At 51.6% G+C, this 27,137-nt stretch overlaps 1 protein-coding gene across 11 annotated transcripts in view; it reads left to right on the top strand.

Annotated features, from left to right (window-relative positions):
* LOC116571716 (mucin-16-like) overlaps positions 1 to 27,137 on the top strand; it is a 60,395-nt gene that overhangs the window by 7,664 nt on the left and 25,594 nt on the right. For 2 of the 11 annotated variants that reach the window (XM_032309970.1, XM_032309959.1), the window contains exons 2-4: positions 15 to 3,599; positions 5,359 to 5,463; positions 7,923 to 8,033. In XM_032309970.1, the coding sequence (XP_032165861.1) occupies positions 15 to 3,599; positions 5,359 to 5,463; positions 7,923 to 8,033 (3,801 nt within the window). Of the gene's footprint in view, positions 1 to 14; positions 3,600 to 5,358; positions 5,464 to 7,922; positions 8,034 to 17,360; positions 18,015 to 18,227; positions 18,276 to 18,485; positions 18,501 to 18,548; positions 19,789 to 19,905; positions 20,046 to 20,772; positions 21,548 to 23,317; positions 24,996 to 27,137 lie in introns of those variants that run through there. The other 9 variants (XM_032310009.1, XM_032310042.1, XM_032310018.1 and 6 more) reach the window with 9 other exon arrangements.

The raw sequence follows: 27,137 nt of genomic DNA, 5'->3' as shown, positions 1-27,137 counted from the left end.
TTTTACTTCCCCAGCTGAGACCACGCCCAGAACCTCCGCTCCTGGAAGAGAGAACAACCTGACTGTCACCTCGGCCTCCAGCCCTGAAAGCAGGGTGACCGCTGACGCTCAGGTGTCCTTACCCCACCCAGGACACAGCACCAGCACGGCTGCCCCTGGGGGCTCCAAGCACCCCACGGCACCCCTTCCCAGCACCCCAACAGCCACAGCACAGACCCAGGCAGGCTCAGTTCAGTCCACCAGTGAAGCCCGGCACACGCGGGTAGAGACAAATCCTAGAGTGGCATCAAACGTCACGGAAACCGCTGTCAGCCCTTCTCCTGCTGTGGACGTCCCTGGGCTCCCCACTCTGAAGAGCAGCCCCCCCAAAGGAACTTCACCCAGAGAAACCACGGAAGCGAGACATGGCCCCATCACCCATCAGCAGGCTGTCCCCACTGGTATCACGGTGACAGGAAGCGGCAGTGCGGGGAGCAGCTGGGCCAGGATCAGCCCCTCCCCAGAAAGCCCAGCCTCCTCTGAGACACCCACAGGTGTGAGTCCGATGGCAAAAAGTGTCCCCGTCACCTCTGCAGCTGAGACAAGGACAGACACTAGTTCACGTACTCCAGGAGGGACACACTTATCACCTGAGACCTCATCTAGAGAGACTCCAGACGCCAGGGAGCCGGCAAGCCCAGAACAGTCTCTGTCCCACACTGGACGTCCCTTGGCCTACCCTGAGCCTGGTTCTGAGGGAGACACCACGCTGACCTCCCGTGTGCCTCTGCTGTCACCTGCTTCAGATCTGCGTGATCAAGGGTCAGGCTCCAGCACATTCTCAATGCAGAGACTTACCGCTCCCCTGATCACAGGGACCCCTTACCTCATGACACCAAGAAATACAGCAAGTCCTGGAAAAGTCACAAGTCCGACCTCTGCCCAGGCCCATCCCTCTCCCTCGGGGGAAGGGACTGTGGGGACGCTGCCCACCCTCAGCACCTCCCCGGAAGCCCCAGACTCAGCCAGGACTCTGGCTTTGGAGCTGTCAGGTGGCCCCACAGCCCTCAGCACCACCAGCATCTCCAGAGTGAAACTTTCCCTTTCTCCATCGCCCTCCTCTGCCTTGGAGACCCACACAGACTCAGCGGGCCCTGAGTTTCCTACAACTTCTTGGTCATCCCGGACCTCCCCCTTTACCTCCGTGGCAGCGAGGTCACAGACCCACACGAGCACACTTCATTATCCCACTGCCCTTCGCAACAGTGCCTGGCTGGAGACCAGTCCCAGCCTTGAGACAAAGTCCCCTCTGGCACCAAGTGCCATTCCAGCCGCTGCCACTCCTCCTGCTGCGACGGGTGTGGCTCCAAGACCGAGTGTCCTAAACACCAGCTCCATAGGAGGAATGTCTCCGAAGGAACCTTCAACGGCCATGTTCCCAACACAGAACACGAGAGGCCCAGCCGCCGTTGGTGCTGCAGCTTCCAGCAGGGTGCAACCCCCGAGGGGAGATGGCGGCGACCAAAAGTTGGGAACTACCCAGCTTCTCCCTGGAACCCCATCTCCATCTGAGACATCCATGTCCTCCTCACCTAGGAAGACCCCAGCCAGTACCAATACGGGGAAGAGCCCCACCATTGCCCCGGGTACGTCAGCCCCATCAGTGGGGTCAAAAGATGGTACAGTCTCTCCATCCAGCCCCCCGCCAGCATCAGCAGACTCCTCGAGCTTCAGCCTTGGAGTGCACACCCGTTCAGAGCGTCCCAGCGCAGTGGTGGAAACCGGCTCTGACCCACCCCTCACCTCCGCCTCCAGGAAGACCACCACGGCTGTATCAATAGCAAAAATGGACACGAAGGAAACGTCTGACTCTTCTGGATCACCCCCCGAGATGTCCGTTCCCGGAAAGACCAGCCCCCGTGGTACCTCCTACGTCACCCCTCTGGGTCTCAGAGCGACACAAACAGCTCATGTCACCTCCTCCCGCCCAGTGAAGGAGCTCAGAACTGTGGACACCTATGTAAAAACAGAGTCTGCCAGCCCAGTGACTCACCCTGAAAACCCCCAAACCCCAAGGCTACCTGGTCCCACCCTCCCAGCCACAATAGCAGGGACCAGCACAGACACAGCTGAACGCTCCACTGCATCCCAGGGCCCAGATCTGGCAGAAAAGTCCCCTGGATTCGGGACACAGTCAACCCCAGGACCAGCATCTAGAGTGGCCACTGCCTCCCCTACCTCCAGAAACAGCACCTGGGAACTGACCTCTGATGCCGCAGGTGAGTCCTTGACCCCAACGACCAATAAGGAGAACACAATCACTTCTTGGCTGTGGGCTCTCACTACGTCTCTCCCTGTGGCCACGTGGCTAAGCACGAGCTCCACGGAGGACACAGCCTCGACTACGCCTGACATCTCAAGTCCAAGTTCACCCAAGATGTTTGCTACATCTACACCTGTACCTTCCTATGAACTTTCAGGTGTGGGGGTAGACAGCAGTGCTCTCCCAGAAAAGGATTTGACCTCTGTGGGCCAGCCCTTGGGAGGGGGTACAGACACGGCCTCCCAGCAGCTCACCGTGGGCCCAGAACCTAGTGCACCGACGTCATTGATCTATCCATCCCCCGATATCACAACCAGAGATGTCACAACCTGGGGGACAAGAGGCAGCACTGGTGTGTCTAAATCCAGACTTCCAGACCCCCCCAGCACAGAAGCTGTGCAGAGCGCATCGCCACCCCTCCCCGCTACTCCAACGACAGAGCCCACCTCCCCAGCGGCACTCACCGCTTTGACATCCGAGAAGGGATTCACAGCTTCAGAGGCAGCAAGACGGGTCAGCTCCATGTCTCGAGCTGAGACAAGCTCACCCCCACGGTGGTCTACCGAGGCTCAGCATCTCACTGCCCACTCTGTGGAAACCAGCAGAGGGGTGACTCGGACATCTGGCCACGGAAAAGCCACAGCCGAACTGGGAACAAGTTTAGCTGTCAAAGGGAATTCATCTCTGTCTTTAACTCCTAGCACTCCTCGAAGGCAAAGCAGCCCCTGGTCAGAATCTTCAGTGACCATAAGCAGATTGGGGCCAGGATCCTCTTCTTCAGCCTCTGCTGTGTCCCCCGAGGTGACCACTGCATTGGGCATTTCCCCCACAATGGGGGAAACCGCTTCCTCCTCGGTGTCTGTACTGCAGGGCACGAGATCTTCCTCGTCTCCTCCAGGGGCCACATCTTCCGTGGACACTGGGGAGGATGCGGGGACAAGCTCTACCATGTCACAGTCCAGCTCATCCTCTGGATGGGGCGTCAGTTCCTCTTACACATCCCTTCCCGTTAGCAACAGCCCTGATTCTTCTGATCTGTCCCCCACAGCAGTGACCCGGGCCTCTCCCTTAGACCCTACAGTCTCAACTTGGGTCTCTTCTTCAGCATTTACCAACATTCTGGCACAGACCAGCCACCCCTCTGCCAAGACTAGAAACCCAGGGCTAGAGGACAGCAGCCTCGGAGTGGAGACTGACCTGGCCAGAACCTCATCAGGACTCTTAACCTCTTCTGAAGCCGAGACAGAGCCCCCCTGGACATCCACCTCTGTACCGTCAGGGGCCCCGCTCCACAGAGGTGAGACTTCCAGGTCAGGAGGCACCTGTTCCTGATCCTGACATCTTGTCCCATTTATGAGTAAGGACCGGCTGCCTTTGCCTTCTTGGAAATGGGTTTGTTTTCCTTGGTTGGTCAATGAAGATGGTAAGAAATCCCTTCCCCTTTTCCGACAGCATACTTTACTTCTATTGCTTCAGGATTCTGGCTGCAGGGAAATGTCCAGTCTATATCTGTATCTGGTTTTTCTAGTTCACTGTAGCCTGCATAAACCCAGACTGTGGGATTGCTCCTCCTTAATTCGCTTTGTAGACATTCCTGATGCATATCACATGTTTTAGAAAAAAAAAAAAAAAGATGCATTTATTTGAGAGAGAGAGAGCAGCAGCATGGGGCGGGGAGAGGGGCCGAGGAGGAGGAAGAGGAACAAGCAGACTGTGCGGTCATTGTAGAGCCTGACACAGGGCTTGATCTCATGACCCTGAGATCATGACCTGAGCTGAAACCAAGAATCGGATGCTAAACTGACCACACTATCCAGGTGCCCCATGTGTATCACATCTTTCATAAAAACTTCTTTTTCTTGGAGGTAAAATGTATAGTTCAGTGGCATTAAGCACACTCACACTGTATACAAATGTCCCCACCATCCGTCTCCAGAACTTTTTTTTATCTTCCTGAGCAGAAACTCTGTTCCCATTAATCACTAACTCCTCATTTCCCCCTTCTCCTAGCCTCTGAAGTCACCATTCTACTTCTGTCTCTATGAATTTGACTATTCTAGGGACCTCATACAAGCAGAATCATGTAATATTTACCCTTTTGTGTCTGGCTTCTTTCACTCAGCATCACGCTTTCAAGGTTCACCCATGCTGTAGCAGGTGTCAGAGTTCCCTTCCTTTTTAAGGCTGACTAATATCCCATTGTAGATATACATCACCTTTTGTTTATTCATACATCATGGACATCTGGGTTGGCTCTACCTTTCGTCTCTCGCCCATTGTGCTGCTGTGAGCATTCATGTAAAAATATCTATTTGAGTCCTTTTTGTGCTGTGGAGCAAATACCTAGTAGTGGAATTGCTACACAATATGGTAGAATACCACGTTTCTGTGTTTGGGTCTTGAAACTTCTCGGGGTCACCTGTTCTCACCCAGATGAGAATCAGCCCATTGTGACTAACCTTCCCTACACATCCCTAATGGGTGATCCTTCTCAGTAAGAGTGGTGGGCATAGAGCTATGTGGCTTCTGTGTCTGTGTCATCTCCCTGAGATGACTGATCACATCATCTTAGTTGTCATTATCTATCTAACGACCCACTTCCCATCAGGAATCTGATGGGAATCTTTCCTGACACTATCTAGTATATGGCCTCCACTATGTCCTATTAGAATACCTAAGTCAAAGTCACCTGGGCAGCCATCTGCCTCACTCACTCATATACCTCATGACCAGCCCATTCTTTATAGAATAGACCAGCACTTTGATGCCCATGACCTCCACACTTTCTGTGGATTCTGTTGATTCTGGAACTAAAGACAGAGGAGAACCAGTTACTGTCCATTGATACCTTATTCCATGGTGCTTGTTCATGGCATAACTTTTGGGCAGAGTTGGCATTCTGATCACCCCAAACCTATGTTCTCCTGTCTCTAGTCTTTGAGCAACACTTCCTTGTAAATAATCTTTGTTTCCAACGTGTTCACATGTTGATTTTTCTCAAGCGTGTTCCTTCTAAACTGACCAATATCCATCCAACCTACCTGTCTCTCCTGTAGGCACTGATGGGAATGTGGTGTCCATTACTAACTTCCCCTCATATGAAAGTTCCTCATCGCTGAACACTGATCCTTCAACATCCATGACCGTGGATGACCCTACAGGTATGATATGATAGCTGCTGCTTAACTTTATCTTTCTAGGAAACATGTTTTCTCTTCTCTATTAAACTGTGTTTTGCTAGAACTAGTCTGAGAGGTACCACCTGGACTTCTCCTAAGAATGTAGGTCTTTTGGCCATACTTCTTCCATATGGATCTTAATTATCTCTAGGAACATAAGAGATCATTCTGTGTTCAGGACGTGTTCAGTAGTGTATGGCTTTTACTGAAAGAAGTCCAAAACTATCATGATAAGAATTGATCAGGGATGGCTGACAGCTCCTGGAATGATCCTTCCATGGGAAAAAGCCACCATCTTGGAAGATGTGATGCCATGAACAAGTCAGCTCCGTGTCCCAGAGGTTCATCTGAAAAGGAAATGGTTCTCTCTTGTCAGGAAGAAATGACAGAGGTTTGGACACTGACCTATTTTATAATCTAATTTTCCCTGCACTTAGCTTCTCTTTAAAGGCCATACAGGACTTTCCAAAATGGGAAATAATAAGAGAGGATGGATACGGAATTATGGCCTAATTCTTTAGAAGTAATATTCAGTGGTCAAGGGTTTTAGATGAGGGAACAGGGACCACGGGTGGGGTAAATAAGGCCAGACATGGGAAAGGAGCAGTATCTGTAGGAAAGGAGGGACAGATTCTGCCCCACGTGGTCAGAAACGGGACTTGTTAAATGTTCTCTCAGGACAAACTCAAAAGGGATTAATAATCACGGGAAATCTAATAATCATGGGAAAACTCATCACAATCACCAACACCTTCTAACAAATGAGGACACTTTTTAGCAATGGAGGGCTGAGGGAATGACTACACTGTATCACATCACAGCTTCTGATGGCCAGCAGACGACCACCGTGTGTGCTGAGACTTCAGGAGTAGATGAGACTGACAACACCATACATTTCTGTTACTTCTGAGAAGCCAAGCACACCGCCTTATGTAAAGGATCCCTTTCTCAATTCTCTGCCTGACCCTGCATCTACCTTGATCTTGACCACTAATGAATAGCCATCATTAGCACCTATGTCCAGGTCAACTGCTCAGAGACACAAGTTCCCAGGAACTCATTCTGGAGCCTGAAACCAGCCTGTCCATCTCAATATAGGCCTTCTCTCCAGGGTCCAGGACAGATGGGGTCAAGCATCCTTGGAATGGCCAGGAACACAGGAATAGCCATCACAGGAACATCAGTCCTTACCAGCATGGAGGGCAAGCAGAGTTGTCCCTCAACTCTCACGGTGACATTTAAAATGTCAGGGCACAAGTTCCCAGTAGCAGTGGCTCCTGAAGGAAATTGGACTCTGAGGACAAGTTCCAAGGGACAGAGCTTGAAGGTTCCTTTCCTAGAGATGAAAATGTCACCTGTTTTCAGTAATGAGGTACCAGTGACCACTGAGACAATGGGGTAGGGGCTCTTGGCCAACTGTTGGGTCACTCACTCACCTGAGAGTGCAGAAGCTGGGAACAGTTCTTCAGCTTGGATCAGTACCTCAGTGGAGACAGCAGCTGCTTCTGAGACCACCACAGACACAGAGGGATCTCATCCTTTCACACATGTGGTGGTGGCCACTTCTGGGGATGACCACGTTCTTCTGCTCCTACCCACTCAGAATCCCACAGGGTCACACCACCAATGGTTACAGCCTTCACTGTGGAGGCCACCAGCCTTTACATTTCAGCCTCCATTCTTCCTAAGTCTGTGAGGACTGGGGCAGAATCTGGTTCCTCACAATCTTTTAGATGGAGGGAGATGAGTACTTCTCAGGATTCCTGCATGGGCACAGACTCAGCATGGTCTTCTCCCAAATGCTCTGTGATGCTACTACTGAAATCACTGGGGCTGAGTCCACTTCCTGTGACAGGGTCCCTAGCCCAGATTTACTCTGTCAGTGGGTAATACTGACATTCCCTGGCAGAAGCAACATCAATCATTCTATCTCCCCTCCCATGGCAGATTCTTTACATATGACCTTCAACACACCAACAAGTCTATCTAGGACTAAAGCAAACAGCTCTCTTACTCTGAATACCACAACTGCAACCTCCTGAGAAGGGTCCCCTCTGCTGAGACTTGGGTTTTTTCACTCTCTGAGATGACCACTTCTACAGAGAATTAGAGGATCCTTCATAGGCAAGACCTTCTTTTGGAGAACAGACCAAATCTCTGTCTTCCCTAGTGCCTGCCCTAAGTTCAACCTCAGTTTCTTCTGTTTCCTCAAAGCAGAGAGATCCAGAACCCCTAATTCTCCTCCACCTGCCTCAGGACTGACCCTATCCACATCAACCATAAACATTCAATTCCAGAAAACCACAGCTTCCCCAAGTACTGGCTTTCCAGATTCCTTCTGGTCCCTGAACACTGCTGTGGAAGAAGACAGGAAAAGCATTTCTTGTGTATAGACATTTGAGGGAATGCTAGGCTGATACCTCAATCCTCTTATCCTTCAGGGACTCAGGACTCTGTGACAACCCCCACTGAGGAGCTGAGTGAGGGAACAAATGGAGGCACCACGTGGTCACTGGGTGACCCTACATCTCTGGTGACGATCATCAGACTGGGTATGTATGATCATCTTTGTGTATTAAGCTTACCACTGGTCTCTGGAGTAAAACAATTGATTGCCTGAATCCTGTGCACTGGTACATAATCAGAACTTTCTGCTGTGGTATCCAGAGGCTATTAATAATATATTTTTTTTAATTTTGACTTACTTAATTTAAATTCAATTAATTGATATATAGTGTTTCATCAGTTTCAGATGTAGAGTTCAGTGATTCATCCATTGACTATGACACCCAGTGCTCATTATTTTTTTAAAATTTTATTTTATTTTACTTTTTCAGTGTTCCAAGATTCATTGTTTATGCACCACACCCAGGGCTCCATGCAATCCGTGCCCTCCTTAATACCCACCACCAGGCTCACCCATCCCTCTACTCCCTCCCCTCCAAGACCCTCAGTTTGTTTCTCAGAGTCCACAGTCTCTCATCATTCATTTCCCCCTCTGATTTTCTCCCAACTCCCTTCTCCTGTTCTCCCAGTGTCCTCCATGTTATTCCTTATGCTCCACAAGTAAGTGAAACCATATGATAATTGACTCTCTCTGCTTAACTTATCTCACTCAGCATAATCTCCTCCAGTCCCGTCCATGTTGATACAAAAGTTATATGCCCTCCTCAATGCCTATCATCCACTTACCTCATCTCCCTACCCACCTCCTCTCCATCAACCAATATTTTTTTTGGAGCGCTTATTGATTTCTTTATTTTTTAAAATAGTTTTTGTTTTTGTTTTAGAGACAGAGGGTGTAGGGGGAAGGGCAGAGGGAGAGTGAGGGAGAGAATCCTCAAGCAGGCTCCCCACTGAGTACAGAGCCTGATGTGGGGCTCCATGTCAGGACCATGAGATTGTGACCTGAGCAGAAATCAAGAGTTGGATGCTTAACCACCTGAGCCACCCAGGTGCCCTTAGATTTATTGATTTCTGATAATGAATTGCTTCTCCTTAGTAATTTGTATGTTGAAGAGCCAATCTCTTCAACCTTAGGAAGAGATACAGTGTCTCTACAAATGAGTTGAGCAGTTGTGAAGGGCCTTCCTAACTCAGCCACCATCATTAAAGTCAGGGATTGCCACGGACAGGGAAAGACACACTTGAGATACCATTGGTTTACTCTGTGGGACAATTCATAGTTATAAGATGATTCTAATACTATCCACTGTTACAATATTCAGTACATGGCCCGCAGGTGAAAGGTGTTTATTTAAGGTGCTTAAGAGGATGAATACAGCTCTCTTGATGCCTGAAAGCATCATTTGACATTCAATGTCATTTGACATTCAATGACGTTCAATGTCAATTTGACATTGACAATAATTTTACCTTCTATGGTAGAAGGTAAAAATGTTCTGCCTTTTCCTGATGAGAGGTGAAAGAATATGCAAATACATAGGAATTAATGTGCCTTGATCTACCTCTTCCCATAACCTGTTAAAACCAAGCCACAGAGCTTTTAATTAGAATCACAATTTTGAAGTCTGGGGGATAAAGGCAGATATTATACTGAAATAGAGTGGTTGAAGGCTGGACCAAGGAGGAAAAGCAGAGCAAAAGGTGGAAGAGTTTTCCCCCATTCCCAGGTAGAATATTTACCCTCCATTAAGACACGAGATATGGTATATAGGTCCGCATGGAGGCCACACTGATATAGAAACATAGGATGCCAGAGGGAGCTCTGCAAGCCAGTAGACCAAAATCATATACCAACATTAGATACAAGGATGGACAATAAGATTCTGCCACCCAGAGGAGCAGAATATGTGCAGATTTGTAAGGAGAAAGGAAAGAGAATGAAAAGAAGAACCACTTTTTACTTCCTTGTAAACTTCCTAACTAAAGAGCTGTTTCAGTCACAGGCCTGTCCACCAGAAGCCCAGGAACATCTGAGGATATCATAAACCCAAGCTCCAGCAAGCCCAGCAGCAGCCACAAGACCAGAACCACTGTGGGAACTTCCTTAAGGGAGACTACAAAAGAGACTGCCTCCACAGACGCCGTTGTGGGACCTGCCACCCTTCAATCCCTGACCACAGGAAGTGGCAGCACCAGACTCCTTCACTTGCCCACACGAACTATGGTGCCAGCAGAGTCATCTACACAAACAGCGGTAGTTACAAATAATACCTCATACTCCCCATATCCAGCTGAAGCTCGGGCCACTACATACTCTGAGACACCAGAAGGGACAAGCCAGTCAAGAGGAACAATGTCTTTCCCCCACCCAGAGTCAACCTCCACAGGGACTGTCCGGCAAGTGAGCTCAGTCCTGACTTCTAAAACAACTGAAATGGACTTGTCCACATGGCTTGGCTCCACAGAGGGGACCACAGTGGGCACGAATTTCCCTTCCAGCAGAACTTCCACTGGCCTTCAGCACTCTGCAACAAGTTTATTTGTAACCCCCAAAGTAGCCACGAGCTCAGTGACAAAGAAATCTGAACTTGAAACCATGACAAGCATCAGCACCATGGTCACTCCTTCCATTGCCTTCAGTAAGAAGGCAGTGACGGCTGAAGCACAGACCGGTGGATCTGGGGGGGAGGCTCATTCATCCACTAGCCCATGGTCAGAGCAGGCAGCTAGGTGGGACCCAACACTGAGTGCCTCCCCTGCAGACCCAGACATAGCTATTACCACCCCCCATTCTGATAGGTCAGAAGGCTCAGCCACTATCGGCCTCATCAGCGTGGCAAGAGAGAAAGCTCGCTCCTCTGCATTGGCTACCTCCCCTTTCATAGGGCCCAAGTCTGAGTCCATCACAGGATTGGAGACCCCTGAAACCTCACCTCCACCTGCGGCCCTTTCTGTGACATCACCTCCTACAGAACTAACAAGCAAGGGTGGGGCCCTCGCTGTGGAGGTCATCACCTCCAGCCCCGGGGGAACAAGGTCAGTTTCAACTGTAATGCCTAGCCCAGAGAGGAAGTCCAGGACCTCAGACAGCATCCAAGCATCAGGGACCTCTCCATGGACTGTCACAGACATAGCAGCCTACTTCCATGTCACTGGTTTGCCCAGAGCCAGTTCTACAGGGACGACACTGGCTTCCTCGGCAGTGGCCATTGCAACAGCTGAACAACAGGCAAGTATGTCTGTGGGTGAGGTTTATTCATCTGCTATCACATGGTCAGAGAAGACAACTGGGAGTGATCCGATTCATGGTGCATCTCCAGAGGCCACAGACACATGGCATCTAACCACCAGACAACGAACCACATCACCATCGGTGACCTTTAAAAGCCAAGCCACTACTGGCCTCACCTATGGCTCGGGACAAATACTGAGCTCTTCCCCGTCTATCACATTTCCTTCAATGGGGTCTAAGGCGCTGGTGGCCATCACAAGTGTAGTGGCCGGTGATGCTGCCTCTACAACTGGACAACGATCACAAACCTCATCTCCTGCAGAAGCGAACATCACGGGTGTCACTGTAGCCCCTACTCCAGATGTCGCCACCACCATCACCACCATGGGAAACAACTCAGTCCTGACTACCACGTCCAACCCAGAGAGGAGAGTGAGCACCCTGGTCACAGAGACCAGCATGTCTACCCAAGAGCGTCCTTCCAGCTGGTCACCTACAACTGCTTCTGTCCCAATATCAAGCTCCTGGGCCATAACAGACACAGCTTCAATGTTGGAAGCCACAGGTTCCGCTGAAACAACTTCTGTAATGGGCACGTTATCCTTAGCATCTAGCACTGAATCAGGCTCTTTATCTACTTCCCATGGCCTTGGGACCGTCCTTGGAACCAGCCTAGCCATTCCATCTCCTCATGCTTCAGCTGAAGACACAAAGTCCACAAATATGAGAACAGGGCGTCCTTCAGACACAACGCCATCTATGCCCATCTCAACCACTTCTGCGATCAAGAAGATGAGCTCCTCATATCCTCATTATGTAAGCACAAGTGGGACCAATGACCATCCAAATACAAAAACTGACCCCAAAATCCCCCCTCCTATTTCTCCATCGGATTTTCAGCCCACTCTGGACTGGGCTACTGGGAAATCTGTGTCATCATCCACAGCCACTACCTCACTTCCTCAAGGGGACACAACACAAGAATTACCTGGGGAGAACAAGGTCAGCCCAACTACCTCACAGCTGCCAGTCTTGACAGCAGAAATTAAAAGTGGGTTCACACCTACTGAGATGCTAAGTCCTTCCAGAGTCACTTTATCAGGGAGGATAGATCTCATCAGCAAAGAAGCAGAACACAGTTCTCACCAGTTTCCTACCACAAAAGCTATAACCAGGGAAACCGAAATGCTAATCCCTGGAGTTACATCACAGGGCACAAGTACCACGGGTGCATCAAGAGCCTCCTGGGCTGAGACTCACTCGGCTGGGACTCAGGGTTTTACACACTCACCTGTGACCATTAGCGTGGACACAAGTTCTGAGGATGTGTCACAGACAAGCCTTTCCTCTGACCATGATATCACATCTCCTTCCCCACTGGTGGCCTTGCATGCCACGATGTCACCTTCTCTAATTTCCCTCACATCACAAGCCAGGGACCTTTCTCCACCTGTTCCTGCCACATCACCTGCCACACTGGGGACCACCAGCACATTGAACACAAGCTTGGGACCTGTGACAAGTCCACATTCAGGTTTGAACAGCACCTCAGGTGACACCCAGATAATTTCAGAAGTGTCCACTGCTACAGAGGGACTCCACCTTTCTGGGAACACAGCAGTGGCCAGTGTGGGGAACATCACGACTGCACAGGAGTCCCAGTCCTCTGCCCCAGTGGGATCAGAGACACCAAAAGGTACCACTACAGTAGTCAACTCTTCGCCCAGAGTGGATGCCTCATTTTCCACACCAATGTCTGGCCTTCCTGAAACCACAGAGTCTGAGACACAGTCAGTGTCATCCCCTGGCCTGGAACCATGGAAATCCAGCACATCCCAGCACACCATCGTGGACTCAGAGACAATCACTGTCCCTTCGGTAGTAGTCACAGATACTACCAGAGAGGCCCCCCAGACCAACGTCATCTCCTCCAACAGGACATCCATCCTTGGCATTGATCACTCCACAATGTCACCAGACATAAAAATCAACAACAGCCTCTCTACCTCTTCCATTGTGCCTGAGTCCACAGCTATGGCCATGGCCACCAAAACACCTTTCCCAGGGGATACATCACAGCACACAAGTACCACAGATGCATCAGCCACGGCCTCTTGGGCTAAGAGTCATTCAACATGGACTCACGGATTTAATCACCCACGTGGGACCATTAGTGAGGACAGAGGTTATGAGGATGTCTCATGGACAAGCCCTTTCTCTAACGAAGACAACAGATCTTCTCCCGTGATGCCCACACCTACAATGATGTCACCTTCCCAGGTTTCCCCCACATCAAAAGACAGAGACCTTTCTCCAACCATCCCTACCATTTTACCAGGCATGCCTAGCATGCTATGGAAGACTAGTACATTAAAAACAATCGTGGGATCTATAACAACTCCAACATCAGGGGTGAGCAGCAGGGACTCAGGTCACTCAGCAGGGACTCAGGTTTCTGCAAGGTCAGTAGTGACCATTGGCTTGGACACAAGTTCTGAGGTTGTGTCCCGGACAAGCCCTACCTCTGACCAGGACACCACATCTCCATCACCCCTGGTGCCCTCACCTGCCACGACGTCACCTGCTCTACATTCCCCCACATCACAAGCCAGGGACCCTACTGCACCTGTCCCTGCCACTTCACCAGGCAAGCCTGCCGGGCTGGGGACCAGCAGCGCATTCAGCACAAGCTTGGGACTTGGGACAAGTCCAGCCTCAGGTGTGAGCAGCACCTCAGGTGACAGCCGGGTATCTTCAGAAGCGTCTCCCGCTACAGAGGGAATCCACCTTTCCAGGAACACAGCAGTGACCAGCTTGGAGACCATCACGTCTACACAGGAGTCCCGGTCCTTTGCCCCAGCGGGATCCGAGACACCCAAAGGCACCGCCTCAGTAGTCCCCTCTTCGCTCACTGGGGACGCCTCATTTTCAACACCGGAGGCTGGCCTTCCTCAAGCCACAGAGTCTGAGACACGGTCAATGTCATCCCCTGGCCTGGAACCACAGGAAACCAGCACATCTCAGCACACCACCCTGGACTCGGAGACAATGAGTGTCCCTTCATCGGCGTCCACTGATACTACTGCGGGCGACTCTAGGACCCACGTCATCTCCTCCAGCAGCACATCCATCCCTGGCCTTTCTCAGTCCATGATTTCACCAGACATGGCCACAGGAATTAACACCAGGATCTCTACCACCTCCACCTTGACAGAGTCCACAGCCCGAGCCGTGGTCCCCAAAACAGTTGTCCCTGGGACTACATCACAGGACACAAGTAACACGGATGCATCAACCACGGCCTCCTGGGCAGAAAGTCACTCAGCAGGGACTCAGGTTTCTGCAAGGTCAGTAGTGACCATTGGTGTGGACATGGGTTCTGAGATTGTGTCATGGACAAGCCCTGCCTCTGACCAAGACACCACATCTCCATCCCCCCTGGTGCCCTCACCTGCCACGACGTCACTTTCTCTACATTCCCCCACATTACAAGCCAGGGACCCTATTGCACCTGTCCCTGCCACTTCACCAGGCACGCCTAGCACAATGGAGACCACGGGAACTTTGAACGTGACTTTGAGCACTGTGACAAGTCCACCTTCAGGTGTGAGCAGCACCTCAGGTGAGAGCCGGGTGTCTTCAGAAGCGTCTCCCTCTACAGAGGGACTCCACCTTTCCGGGAATACAGCAGTGACCAGCTTGGGGACCAAAACGTCAACAAAGGAGTCCCAGTCCTCTGCCCCAGCAGGATCAGAGACACCCAAAGGCACCACTGCAGTAGTGCCCTCTGTGCTCACTGGGGACACCTCATTTTCCACACCGGGGGCAGGCCTTTCTGAAACCACAGAGTCTGAGACACGGTCAACATCAACCCATGGCCTGGAACCATGGGAACCCAGCACATCCCGGCACACCACCGTGGACTCGGAGACAATGAGTGTCCCTTCTCCAGTGTCCACTGGTACTACTGCAGAGGACTCTAGGACCCACGTCATCTCCTCCAGCAGCACATCCATCCCTGGCCTTTCTCAGTCCACGATTTCACCAGACATGGCCACAGAAATTAACACCAGGATCTCTACCACCTCCACCTTGACAGAGTCCACAGCCCTAGCCAGTGGTCCCCAAAACAGTTGTCCCTGGGACTACATCACAGGACACAAGTAACATGGATGCATCAACCACGGCCTCCTGGGCCGAAAGTCACTCAGCAGGGACTCAGGTTTCTGCAAGTTCAGTAGTGACCCTTGGCGTGGACACGGGTTCTGAGATTGTGTCATGGACAAGCCCTGCCTCTGACCAAGACACCACATCTCCATCCCCCCTGGTGCCCTCACCTGCCACGACGTCACCTTCTCTACATTCCCCCACATCACAAGCCAGGGACCCTACTGCACCTGTCCCTGCCACTTCACCAGGCACGCCTAGCAAAATGGAGACCACTGGCACATTGAACATGACTTTGAGCACTGTGACAGGTCCACCTTCAGGTGTGAGCAGCACCTCAGGTGACAGCCGGGTGTCTTCAGAAGCGTCTCCCGCTACAGAGGGAATCCACCTTTCCGGGAACACAGCATTGACCAGCTTAGGGACCATAATGTCTACACAGGAGTACCAGTCCTCTGCCCCAGCAGGATCAGAGACACCCAAAGGCACCACTGCAGTAGTGCCCTCTGTGCTCACTGGGGACACCTCATTTTCCACACCGGGGGCAGGCCTTTCTGAAACCACAGAGTCTGAGACACGGTCAACATCAACCCATGGCCTGGAACCACGGGAACCCAGCACATCCCGGCACACCACCGTGGACTCGGAGACAATGAGTGTCCCTTCTCCAGTGTCCACTGGTACTACTGCAGAGGACTCTAGGACCCACGTCATCTCCTCCAGCAGGACATCCATCACTGGCCCTGCTCAGTCCACGATGTCACCAGACATCTCCATAGGAATCAACACGAGGCTCTCTACCACCTCCATCTTGACCGAGTCCACAACTATAGCCATGTTCCCCAAAACAGTTGTGCCTGGGACTACATCACAGGACACAAGTAACACGGATGCATCAACCACGGCCTCCTGGGCCGAAAGTCACTCAGCAGGGACTCAGGTTTCTGCAAGTTCAGTAGTGACCATTTGGAATGGAACACTGGGTTCTGAGATTGTGTCATGGACAAGCCCTGCCTCTGACCAAGACACCACATCTCCATCCCCCCTGGTGCCCTCACCTGCCACGACGTCACTTTCTCTACATTCCCGCACATCACAAGCCAGGGACCCTATTGCACCTGTCCCTGCCACTTCACCAGGCACGCCTAGCACAATGGAGACCACGGGAACTTTGAACGTGACTTTGAGCACTGTGACAAGTCCACCTTCAGGTGTGAGCAGCACCTCAGGTGAGAGCCGGGTGTCTTCAGAAGCGTCTCCCTCTACAGAGGGACTCCACCTTTCCGGGAATACAGCAGTGACCAGCTTGGGGACCAAAACGTCAACAAAGGAGTCCCAGTCCTCTGCCCCAGCAGGATCAGAGACACCCAAAGGCACCACTGCAGTAGTGCCCTCTGTGCTCACTGGGGACACCTCATTTTCCACACCGGGGGCAGGCCTTTCTGAAACCACAGAGTCTGAGACACGGTCAACATCAACCCATGGCCTGGAACCACGGGAACCCAGCACATCCCGGCACACCACCGTGGACTCGGAGACAATGAGTGTCCCTTCATCGGCGTCCACTGATACTACTGCAGGGCGACTCTAGGACCCACGTCATCTCCTCCAGCAGCACATCCATCCCTGGCCTTTCTCAGTCCACGATTTCACCAGACATGGCCACAGGAATTAACACCGAGGATCTCTACCACCTCCATCCTTGACAGAGTCCACAGCCCTAGCCAGTGGTCCCCAAAACAGTTGTGCCTGGGACTACATCACAGGACACAAGTAACACGGATGCATCAACCATGGCCTCCTGGGCAGAAAGTCACTCAGCAGGGACTCAGGTTTCTGCAAGGTCAGTAGTGACCATTGGCGTGGACATGGGTTCTGAGATTGTGTCATGGACAAGCCCTGCCTCTGACCAAGACACCACATCTCCATCCCCCCTGGTGCCCTCACCTGCCACGACGTCACTTTCTCTACATTCCCCCACATCACAAGCCAGGGACCCTATTGCACCTGTCCCTGCCACTTCACCAGGCACGCCTAGCACAATGGAGACCACGGGAACTTTGAACGTGACTTTGAGCACTGTGACAAGTCCACCTTCAGGTGTGAGCAGCACCTCAGGTGACAGCCGGGTGTCTTCAGAAGCGTCTCCCTCTACAGAGGGACTCCACCTTTCCGGGAATACAGCAGTGACCAGCTTGGGGACCAAAACGTCAACAAAGGAGTCCCAGTCCTCTGCCCCAGCAGGATCAGAGACACCCAAAGGCACCACTGCAGTAGTGCCCTCTTCGCTCACTGGGGACACCTCATTTTCCACACCGGGGGCAGGCCTTTCTGAAACCACAGAGTCTGAGACACGGTCAACATCATCCCATGGCCTGGAACCACGGGAACCCAGCACATCCCGGCACACCACCGTGGACTCGGAGACAATGAGTGTCCCTTCTCCAGTGTCCACTGGTACTACTGCAGAGGACTCTAGGACCCACGTCATCTCCTCCAGCAGGACATCCATCACTGGCCCTGCTCAGTCCACGATGTCACCAGACATCTCCATAGGAATCAACACGAGGCTCTCTACCTCCTCCATCTTGACCGAGTCCACAACTATAGCCATGTTCCCCAAAACAGTTGTGCCTGGGACTACATCACAGGACACAAGTAACACGGATGCATCAACCACGGCCTCCTGGGCCGAAAGTCACTCAGCAGGGACTCAGGTTTCTGCAAGGTCAGTAGTGACCATTGGATTGGACACAAGGTTCTGAGGTTGTGTCCCGGACAAGCCCTACGTCTGACCAGGACAACACATCTCCATCCCACCTAGGTACCTTCACATGCCATGACATCATCCTTCTCTACAATCCCCCACATCACAAGCCAGGGACATTACTTCCACCTGTCCCTGTCACTTCACCAAGCAAGCCTACGGGGCTGGGGACCAGCAGCGCATTCAGCACAAGCTTGGGACTTGGGACAAGTCCAGCCTCAGGTGTGAGCAGCACCTCAGGTGACAGCCGGGTGTCTTCAGAAGCGTCTCCCGCTACAGAGGGAATGCACCTTTCCAGGAACACAGCAGTGACCAGCTTGGAGACCATCACGTCTACACAGGAGTCCCGGTCCTTTGCCCCAGCGGGATCCGAGACACCCAAAGGCACCGCCTCAGTAGTCCCCTCTTCGCTCACTGGAGACACCTCATTTTCCACGCCAGAGGTTGGTCTTTCTGAAACCACAGAGTCTGAGACATGGTCAACATCATCCCATATCCTGGAACCACGAGAAACCAGCACATCCCGGCAAACCACCGTGGACTCGGAGACAATGAGTGTCTCTTCTCCAGTGTCCACTGGTACTACTGCACAGGACTCTAGGACCCACGTCATCTCCTCCAGCAGCACATCCATCCCTGGCCTTTCTCAGTCCATGATTTCACCAGACATGGCCACAGGAATTAACACCAGGATCTCTACCACCTCCACCTTGACAGAGTCCACAGCCCGAGCCGTGGTCCCCAAAACAGTTGTCCCTGGGACTACATCACAGGACACAAGTAACACGGATGCATCAACCACGGCCTCCTGGGCCGAAAGTCACTCAGCAGGGACTCAGGTTTCTGCAAGTTCAGTAGTGACCATTGGCGTGGACATGGGTTCTGAGATTGTGTCATGGACAAGTCCTGCCTCTGACCAAGACACCACATCTCCATCCCCCCTGGTGCCCTCACCTGCCACGACGTCACTTTCTCTACATTCCCCCACATCACAAGCCAGGGACCCTACTGCACCTGTCCCTGCCACTTCACCAGGCACGCCTAGCAAAATGGAGACCACTGGCACATTGAACATGACTTTGAGCACTGTGACAAGTCCACCTTCAGGTGTGAGCAGCACCTCAGGTGACAGCCGGGTGTCTTCAGAAGCGTCTCACGCTACAGAGGGAATCCACCTTTCCGGGAACACAGCATTGACCAGCTTAGGGACCATAATGTCTACACAGGAGTACCAGTCCTCTGCCCCAGCAGGATCAGAGACACCCAAAGGCACCACTGCAGTAGTGCCCTCTGTGCTCACTGGGGACACCTTATTTTCCACACCGGGGGCAGGCCTTTCTGAAACCACAGAGTCTGAGACACGGTCAACATCATCCCATGGCCTGGAACCACGGGAACCCAGCACATCCCGGCACACCACCGTGGACTCAGAGACAATGAGTGTCCCTTCTCCAGTGTCCACTGGTACTACTGCAGAGGACTCTAGGACCCACGTCATCTCCTCCAGCAGGACATCCATCACTGGCCCTGCTCAGTCCACGATGTCACCAGACATCTCCATAGGAATCAACACGAGGCTCTCTACCTCCTCCATCTTGACCGAGTCCACAACTATAGCCATGTTCCCCAAAACAGTTGTGCCTGGGACTACATCACAGGACACAAGTAACACGGATGCATCAACCACGGCCTCCTGGGCCGAAAGTCACTCAGCAGGGACTCAGGTTTCTGCAAGGTCAGTAGTGACCATTGGCTTGGACACAAGTTCTGAGGTTGTGTCCCGGACAAGCCCTACGTCTGACCAGGACAACACATCTCCATCCCACCTAGTACCTTCACATGCCATGACATCATCTTCTCTACAATCCCCCATATCACAAGCCAGGGACATTACTCCACCTGTCCCTGTCACTTCACCAAGCAAGCCTACGGGGCTGGGGACCAGCAGCGCATTCAGCACAAGCTTGGGACTTGGGACAAGTCCAGCCTCAGGTGTGAGCAGCACCTCAGGTGACAGCCGGGTGTCTTCAGAAGCGTCTCCCGCTACAGAGGGAATGCACCTTTCCAGGAACACAGCAGTGACCAGCTTGGAGACCATCACGTCTACACAGGAGTCCCGGTCCTTTGCCCCAGCGGGATCCGAGACACCCAAAGGCACCGCCTCAGTAGTCCCCTCTTCGCTCACTGGGGACACCTCATTTTCCACGCCAGAGGTTGGTCTTTCTGAAACCACAGAGTCTGAGACATGGTCAACATCATCCCATATCCTGGAACCACGAGAAACCAGCACATCCCGGCAAACCACCGTGGACTCGGAGACAATGAGTGTCTCTTCTCCAGTGTCCACTGGTACTACTGCACAGGACTCTAGGACCCACGTCATCTCCTCCAGCAGCACATCCATCCCTGGCCTTTCTCAGTCCATGATTTCACCAGACATGGCCACAGGAATTAACACCAGGATCTCTACCACCTCCACCTTGACAGAGTCCACAGCCCGAGCCGTGGTCCCCAAAACAGTTGTCCCTGGGACTACATCACAGGACACAAGTAACACGGATGCATCAACCACGGCCTCCTGGGCCGAAAGTCACTCAGCAGGGACTCAGGTTTCTGCAAGTTCAGTAGTGACCATTGGCGTGGACATGGGTTCTGAGATTGTGTCATGGACAAGCCCGGCCTCTGACCAAGACACCACATCTCCATCCCCCCTGGTGCCCTCACCTGCCACGACGTCACTTTCTCTACATTCCCCCACATCACAAGCCAGGGACCCTACTGCACCTGTCCCTGCCACTTCACCAGGCACGCCTAGCAAAATGGAGACCACTGGCACATTGAACATGACTTTGAGCACTGTGACAAGTCCACCTTCAGGTGTGAGCAGCACCTCAGGTGACAGCCGGGTGTCTTCAGAAGCGTCTCCCGCTACAGAGGGAATCCACCTTTCCGGGAACACAGCATTGACCAGCTTAGGGACCATAATGTCTACACAGGAGTACCAGTCCTCTGCCCCAGCAGGATCAGAGACACCCAAAGGCACCACTGCAGTAGTGCCCTCTGTGCTCACTGGGGACACCTCATTTTCCACACCGGGGGCAGGCCTTTCTGAAACCACAGAGTCTGAGACACGGTCAACATCATCCCATGGCCTGGAACCACGGGAACCCAGCACATCCCGGCACACCACCGTGGACTCGGAGACAATGAGTGTCCCTTCTCCAGTGTCCACTGGTACTACTGCAGAGGACTCTAGGACCCACGTCATCTCCTCCAGCAGGACATCCATCACTGGCCCTGCTCAGTCCACGATGTCACCAGACATCTCCATAGGAATCAACACGAGGCTCTCTACCTCCTCCATCTTGACCGAGTCCACAACTATAGCCATGTTCCCCAAAACAGTTGTGCCTGGGACTACATCACAGGACACAAGTAACACGGATGCATCAACCACGGCCTCCTGGGCCGAAAGTCACTCAGCAGGGACTCAGGTTTCTGCAAGGTCAGTAGTGACCTTTGGAATGAACACGGGTTCTGAGGTTGTGTCACGGTCAAGCCCTACGTCTGACCAGGACACCACATCTCCATCCCACCTGGTGCCTTCACATGCCATGACATCACCTTCCCTACAATCCCCCACATCACAAGCCAGGGACATTACTCCACCTGTCCCTGTCACTTCACCAAGCAAGCCTACGGGGCTGGGGACCAGCAGCGCATTCAGCACAAGCTTGGGACTTGGGACAAGTCCAGCCTCAGGTGTGAGCAGCACCTCAGGTGACAGCCAGGTTTCTTCAGAAGCGTCTCCCGCTACAGAGGGAATCCACCTTTCCAGGAACACAGCAGTGACCAGCTTGGAGACCATCACGTCTACACAGGAGTCCCGGTCCTTTGCCCCAGCGGGATCCGAGACACCCAAAGACACCGCCTCAGTAGTCCCCTCTTCGCTCACTGGGGACGCCTCATTTTCAACACCGGAGGCTGGCCTTCCTCAAGCCATGGAGTCTGAGACACAGTCAATGTCATCCCCTGGCCTGAAACCACGGGAAACCAGCACGTCCCAGCACACCACCGTGGACTCAGAGACAATGAGTGTCCCTTCATCGGCGTCCACTGATACTACTGCGGGCGACTCTAGGACCCACGTCATCTCCTCCAGCAGCACATCCATCCCTGGCCTTTCTCAGTCCACGATTTCACCAGACATGGCCACAGGAATTAACACCAGGATCTCTACCACCTCCACCTTGACAGAGTCCACAGCCCGAGCCGTGGTCCCCAAAACAGTTGTCCCTGGGACTACATCACAGGACACAAGTAACAAGGATGTATCAACCACGGCCTCCTGGGCCGAAAGTCACTCAGCAGGCACTCAGGTTTCTGCAAGGTCAGTAGTGACCATTGGCGTGGACACGGGTTCTGAGATTGTGTCATGGACAAGCCCTGCCTCTGACCAGGACAACACATCTCCATCCCCCCTGGTGCCCTCACCTGCCACGACATCGCCTTCTCTACATTCCCCCACATCACAAGCCAGGGACCCTATTGCACCTGTCCCTGCCACTTCACCAGGCACGCCTAGCACAATGGAGACCACTGGCACATTGAACATGACTTTGAGCACTGTGACAAATCCACCTTCAGGTGTGAGCAGCACCTCAGGTGACAGCCGGCTGTCTTCAGAAGCGTCTCCCTCTACAGAGGTACTCCACCTTTCTGGGAACACAGCAGTGACCAGCTTGGGGACCATAATGTCTACACAGGAGTCCTGGTCCTCTGCCCCAGTGGCATCAGAGACACCCAAAGGCACCACTGCGGAAGTCACCTCATGGCTCAATGGGGACACCTCACTTTCCACATCAGAGGCTGGGCTTTCTGAAACCACTGAGTCTGAGACACGGTCAACGTCATCCCCTGGCCTGGAACCATGGGAAACCAGCACATCCCAGCAAACCACCGTGGACTTGGAGACAATGAGTGTCCCTTCTCCAGTGCCCACTGGTACTACTGCAGAGGACTCTAGGACCCATGTCATCTCCTCCAGCAGGACATCCATCACTGGCACTGCTCAGTCCATGATTTCTCCAGACATGTCCACAGGAATCAACACCAGGCTCTCTACCTCCTCCATCTTGACTGAGTCCACAACTATAGTCATGGTCCCCAAAACAGTTGTCCCTGGGGCTACATCACAGGACACAAGGAACACGGATGCATCAACCACGGCCTCCTGGGCAGAAAGTCACTCAGCAGGCACTCAGGTTTCTGCAAGCTCAGAAGTGACCATTGGCGTGGACACGGGTTCTGAGGTTGTGTCACAGACAAGCCCTTCCTCTGACCAGGACACCACATCTCCATCCCCCCTGGTGCCCTCACTTGCCACGACGTCACCTTCTCTACATTCCCCCATATCACAAGCCAAGGATGTTACTCCACCTGTCCCTGCCACTTCACCACGCACGCCTGCCGGGCTGGGGACCAGTGGTGCATTGATCACAAGCTTCGGACTTGGGACAAGTCCACCCTCAGGTGTGAGCAGCACCTCAGGTGACAGCCGGGTTTCTTCAGAAGCATCTCCCACTACAGAGGTACTCCACCTTTCCGGGAACACAGCATTGACCAGCTTGGGGACCATCACGTCTACACAGGAGTCCCAGTCCTCTGCCCCAGTGGGATCAGAGACACCCAAAGGCACCACTGCAGTAGTCCCCTCTTCGCTCACTGGGGACATCTCATTTTCCACACCGGAGGCTGGCCTTTCTAAAACCACAGAGTCTGAGACACGGTCAATGTCATCCCCTGGCCTGGAACCACGGGAACCCAGCACGTCCCATCACACCACCGTGGACTCAGAGACAATGAGTGTCCCTTCTCCATTGCCCACTGGTACTAATGCAGAGAACTCTAGGACCCATGTCTACTCCTCCAGCTGGACATCCATCTCTGGCTCTTCTCAGTCCACGATGTCTCCAGACTTCTCCACAGGAATCAACACCAGGCTCTCTACCTCCTCCATCTTGACCGAGTCCACGGCTATAGCCTTAGTCCCCAAAACAGTTGTCCCTGGGGCTACATCACAGGACACAAGTAACACGGATGCATCAACCACGGCCTCCTGGGCCGAAAGTCACTCAGCAGGCACTCAGGTTTCTGCAAGCTCAGTAGTGACCATTGGCGTGGACACGGGTTCTGAGGTTGTGTCATGGACAAGCCCTGCCTCTGACCAGGATACCACATCTCCATCCCCCCTGGAACCCTCGAGTGCCATGACGTCTTCTCTACTTTCCCCCACATCACAAGCCAGGTACCTTTCTCCACCCTTCCCTGCCACCTCACCAGGCACAGCTGGTTCTCTGAGGACCCCTGGCACATTGAGCACTGGTTTGGGACCTGTGACAAGTCCAACTTCAGGGTTGAGCAGGACCTCAGGTAACACCCAGGTAATCTCAGAAGTGTCTGCCGCTACAGAGGGACTCTACCTTTCTGGGAACACAACAGTAACAAACATGGGGGCAGTCATGTCTTCCCAGGAGTCCCAGTCTTCTACCCCATCGGGCTCAGAGACAGCGAAAAGCACCACTGCAGTTGTCACCTCTCCTCTCAGTGGGGACACCTCGTTTTCCACTCCAATGTCTCACCTTTCTGAAACCACAGAGTTTAGGACACAGTCAACGTCTTTCTTTGGCCCACAACCACAGGATACCAGCACCTCCTGGCACACCATCACGGCCTCGGGGAAAATGACTGTCCCTTCTATAGTGGTCACTGACACTACCATGGAGGCCTCCAGGACCAGCGTCATCTCCTCCAGCAGGACATCCATCCCTGGACCTTCTCAGTCCACGATGTTACCAGACATCCCCCCAGGAATCAACACCAGGTTTTCTACCTCTGCCCTAGTTGTTGAAACTGGGACAATCAGCTTCATTACCCCGAAAGGTACCCTTTGGTCTATGTCATAGAATATTCTTATCTTGGGTGCATTAACCAGTGTTCTGAATAGAGCCATTAGGTTTATCACAGGGTTCATGACCACTAGCATCATAAATGTTTGCAAAGAGTTAACATGTGCTAGTTTTTTTTTTTCTTTCTGCAAACTTTTCTCTTTGTTTTTTTTTAATTTTTTAATTTCCTTATTTATTTTTTGTATTTTTTATTATTTTTTTAAATTTTATTTTATTTTTTCAGTATTCTAAGATTCATTTTTATATACCACACTCAGTGCTCCATGCAGTACATGCCCTCCTTAGTACCCACCACCAGGCTCACCCCCATCCCCCTCCCCTCTAAAACCTCAGTTTGTTTCTCAGAGTCCACAATCTCTCATCATTCATCTCCCCCTCAAGTTTCTCCCAATTCAGTTTTCCTCTCCTTTTCCTAATGTCCTCCGTGTTATCTCTTATGGTCCACAAGTAAGTGAAACCATCTGGTAATTGACTGTCTCTGCTTGACTTATTTCACTCAGCATAATCCCTCCAGTCCCGTCTATGTTGATACAAAAGTTGGGTATTCATCCTTTCTGATGAAAGCATAATACTCCATTGTATACATGGACCATATCTTCTTTATCTACTCATCCATTGAAGGGCATCTTGACTCTTTCCACAGTTTGGCGATTATGGCCATTGCTGCTATGAACATTGAGGTGCATAGGGCCTTCTTTTCACTCATACATATCTTTGGGGGTAAATACCCAGTAGTGCAATTGCCAGGTCATAGGGTTGCTCAATTTTTAATTTTTTGATAACTCTCCACACGTGGCTACACCAACTTGCATTCCCACCAACAGTGTAAGAGGGTTCCCCTTTCTCCACATCCTCTCCAACACTAGTTTCCTGTCTTGTTGATTTTGGCTATTGTAACTGGTGTAAGGTGGTATCTCCATGTGGTTTTGATTTGAGTCTCCCTGATGGCTAATGCTGATGAACATTTTTTCATGTGTCATGTGCCATTTGTATGTCTTCTTTGGAGAAGTGTCTGTTCATGTCTTCTGCCCATTTTTTTGATGTGATTATCTGTTTTTTGAGTGTTGAGTTTGAGGAGTTCTTTATAGATCTTGGATATCAGCCCTTTGCCTATACTGCCATTTTTGAATATCTTCTCCCTCTTTGGGAAAAGATTGCCTCTTTGTTTTGTTGACTGCTTCCTTTGATGTGCAGATGCTTTTGATCTTGATGAAGTCCTAAAAGCTCATTTTCACTTTTGTTTCCTTTGCCTTTGGAGACATGTCTTGAAAAAAATTGCTGTGGCTGATGTCAAAGACATTACTGTCTATGTTCTCCTCTAGGATTTTGATAGATTCCTCCCTCACATTGAGGTCTTTTATCCAGTTCGAGTTTTTATCTTTGTGTATAGTGTAAGAGAATGGTCAAGTTTCATTCAACTATACATAGCTGTCCAATTTTCCCAGCACCATTTATTGAAGAGACTGTCTTTTCTACTGGATATTTTTTTCGTTCTTTCTCAAAGATTATTTGACCATAAAGTTGGGAGTCCATATCTGGGCTCTCTAATCTATTCCACTGGTCTTATGTGTCTGTTTTTGTGCCAGTACCATGCTGTCTTGGTGATCACAGCTTTGTAGTAAAGCTTGAAATCAGGCAACGTGATGCCTCCAGTTTTGTTTTCCTTTTTCAACATTTCCTTAGCAATTCAGGATCTCTCTACCCTTCATTTTTCTGGCAGTGATGCCTTCCACAAACTTAATCTCTTTTGATTCCTTCTCAGCATAAGTTATTAAACACCTTTCCCATTTCTGACCTCATTTCTCATCTCTGTCCCCATAAAGCTCAGTTTTTTCTTTGTTATATAGTCTTTGAAACCACAATCATTTTTCCTCTACTTTTCTAACAGTGGCATCCTTTGATGTTAGCGCAGATAAAAAGAGTGTGAAATTTTTCATGTATGTATTTGTAAGTAATGCACAGAATAGCTCTTGTACGTATGAGGCATCTTCCTCTGTCCCCGTTCACTGTGACCCATGCAGAGCCTCTTATCCAATGGATACTATCTATTCCATGGAGGTGACCCCTATTTTCACTTCAGTACCTGTCTTCTTTGACCCTAAAACTTTGTGACAGG

Source organism: Mustela erminea, chromosome 1 (genome assembly GCF_009829155.1).
Source record: "Mustela erminea isolate mMusErm1 chromosome 1, mMusErm1.Pri, whole genome shotgun sequence".
Lineage (NCBI taxonomy): Eukaryota > Metazoa > Chordata > Mammalia > Carnivora > Mustelidae > Mustela > Mustela erminea.
Note: the sequence above shows the minus strand (reverse complement) of the source record. Positions and strands in the feature narration are given on the sequence as shown.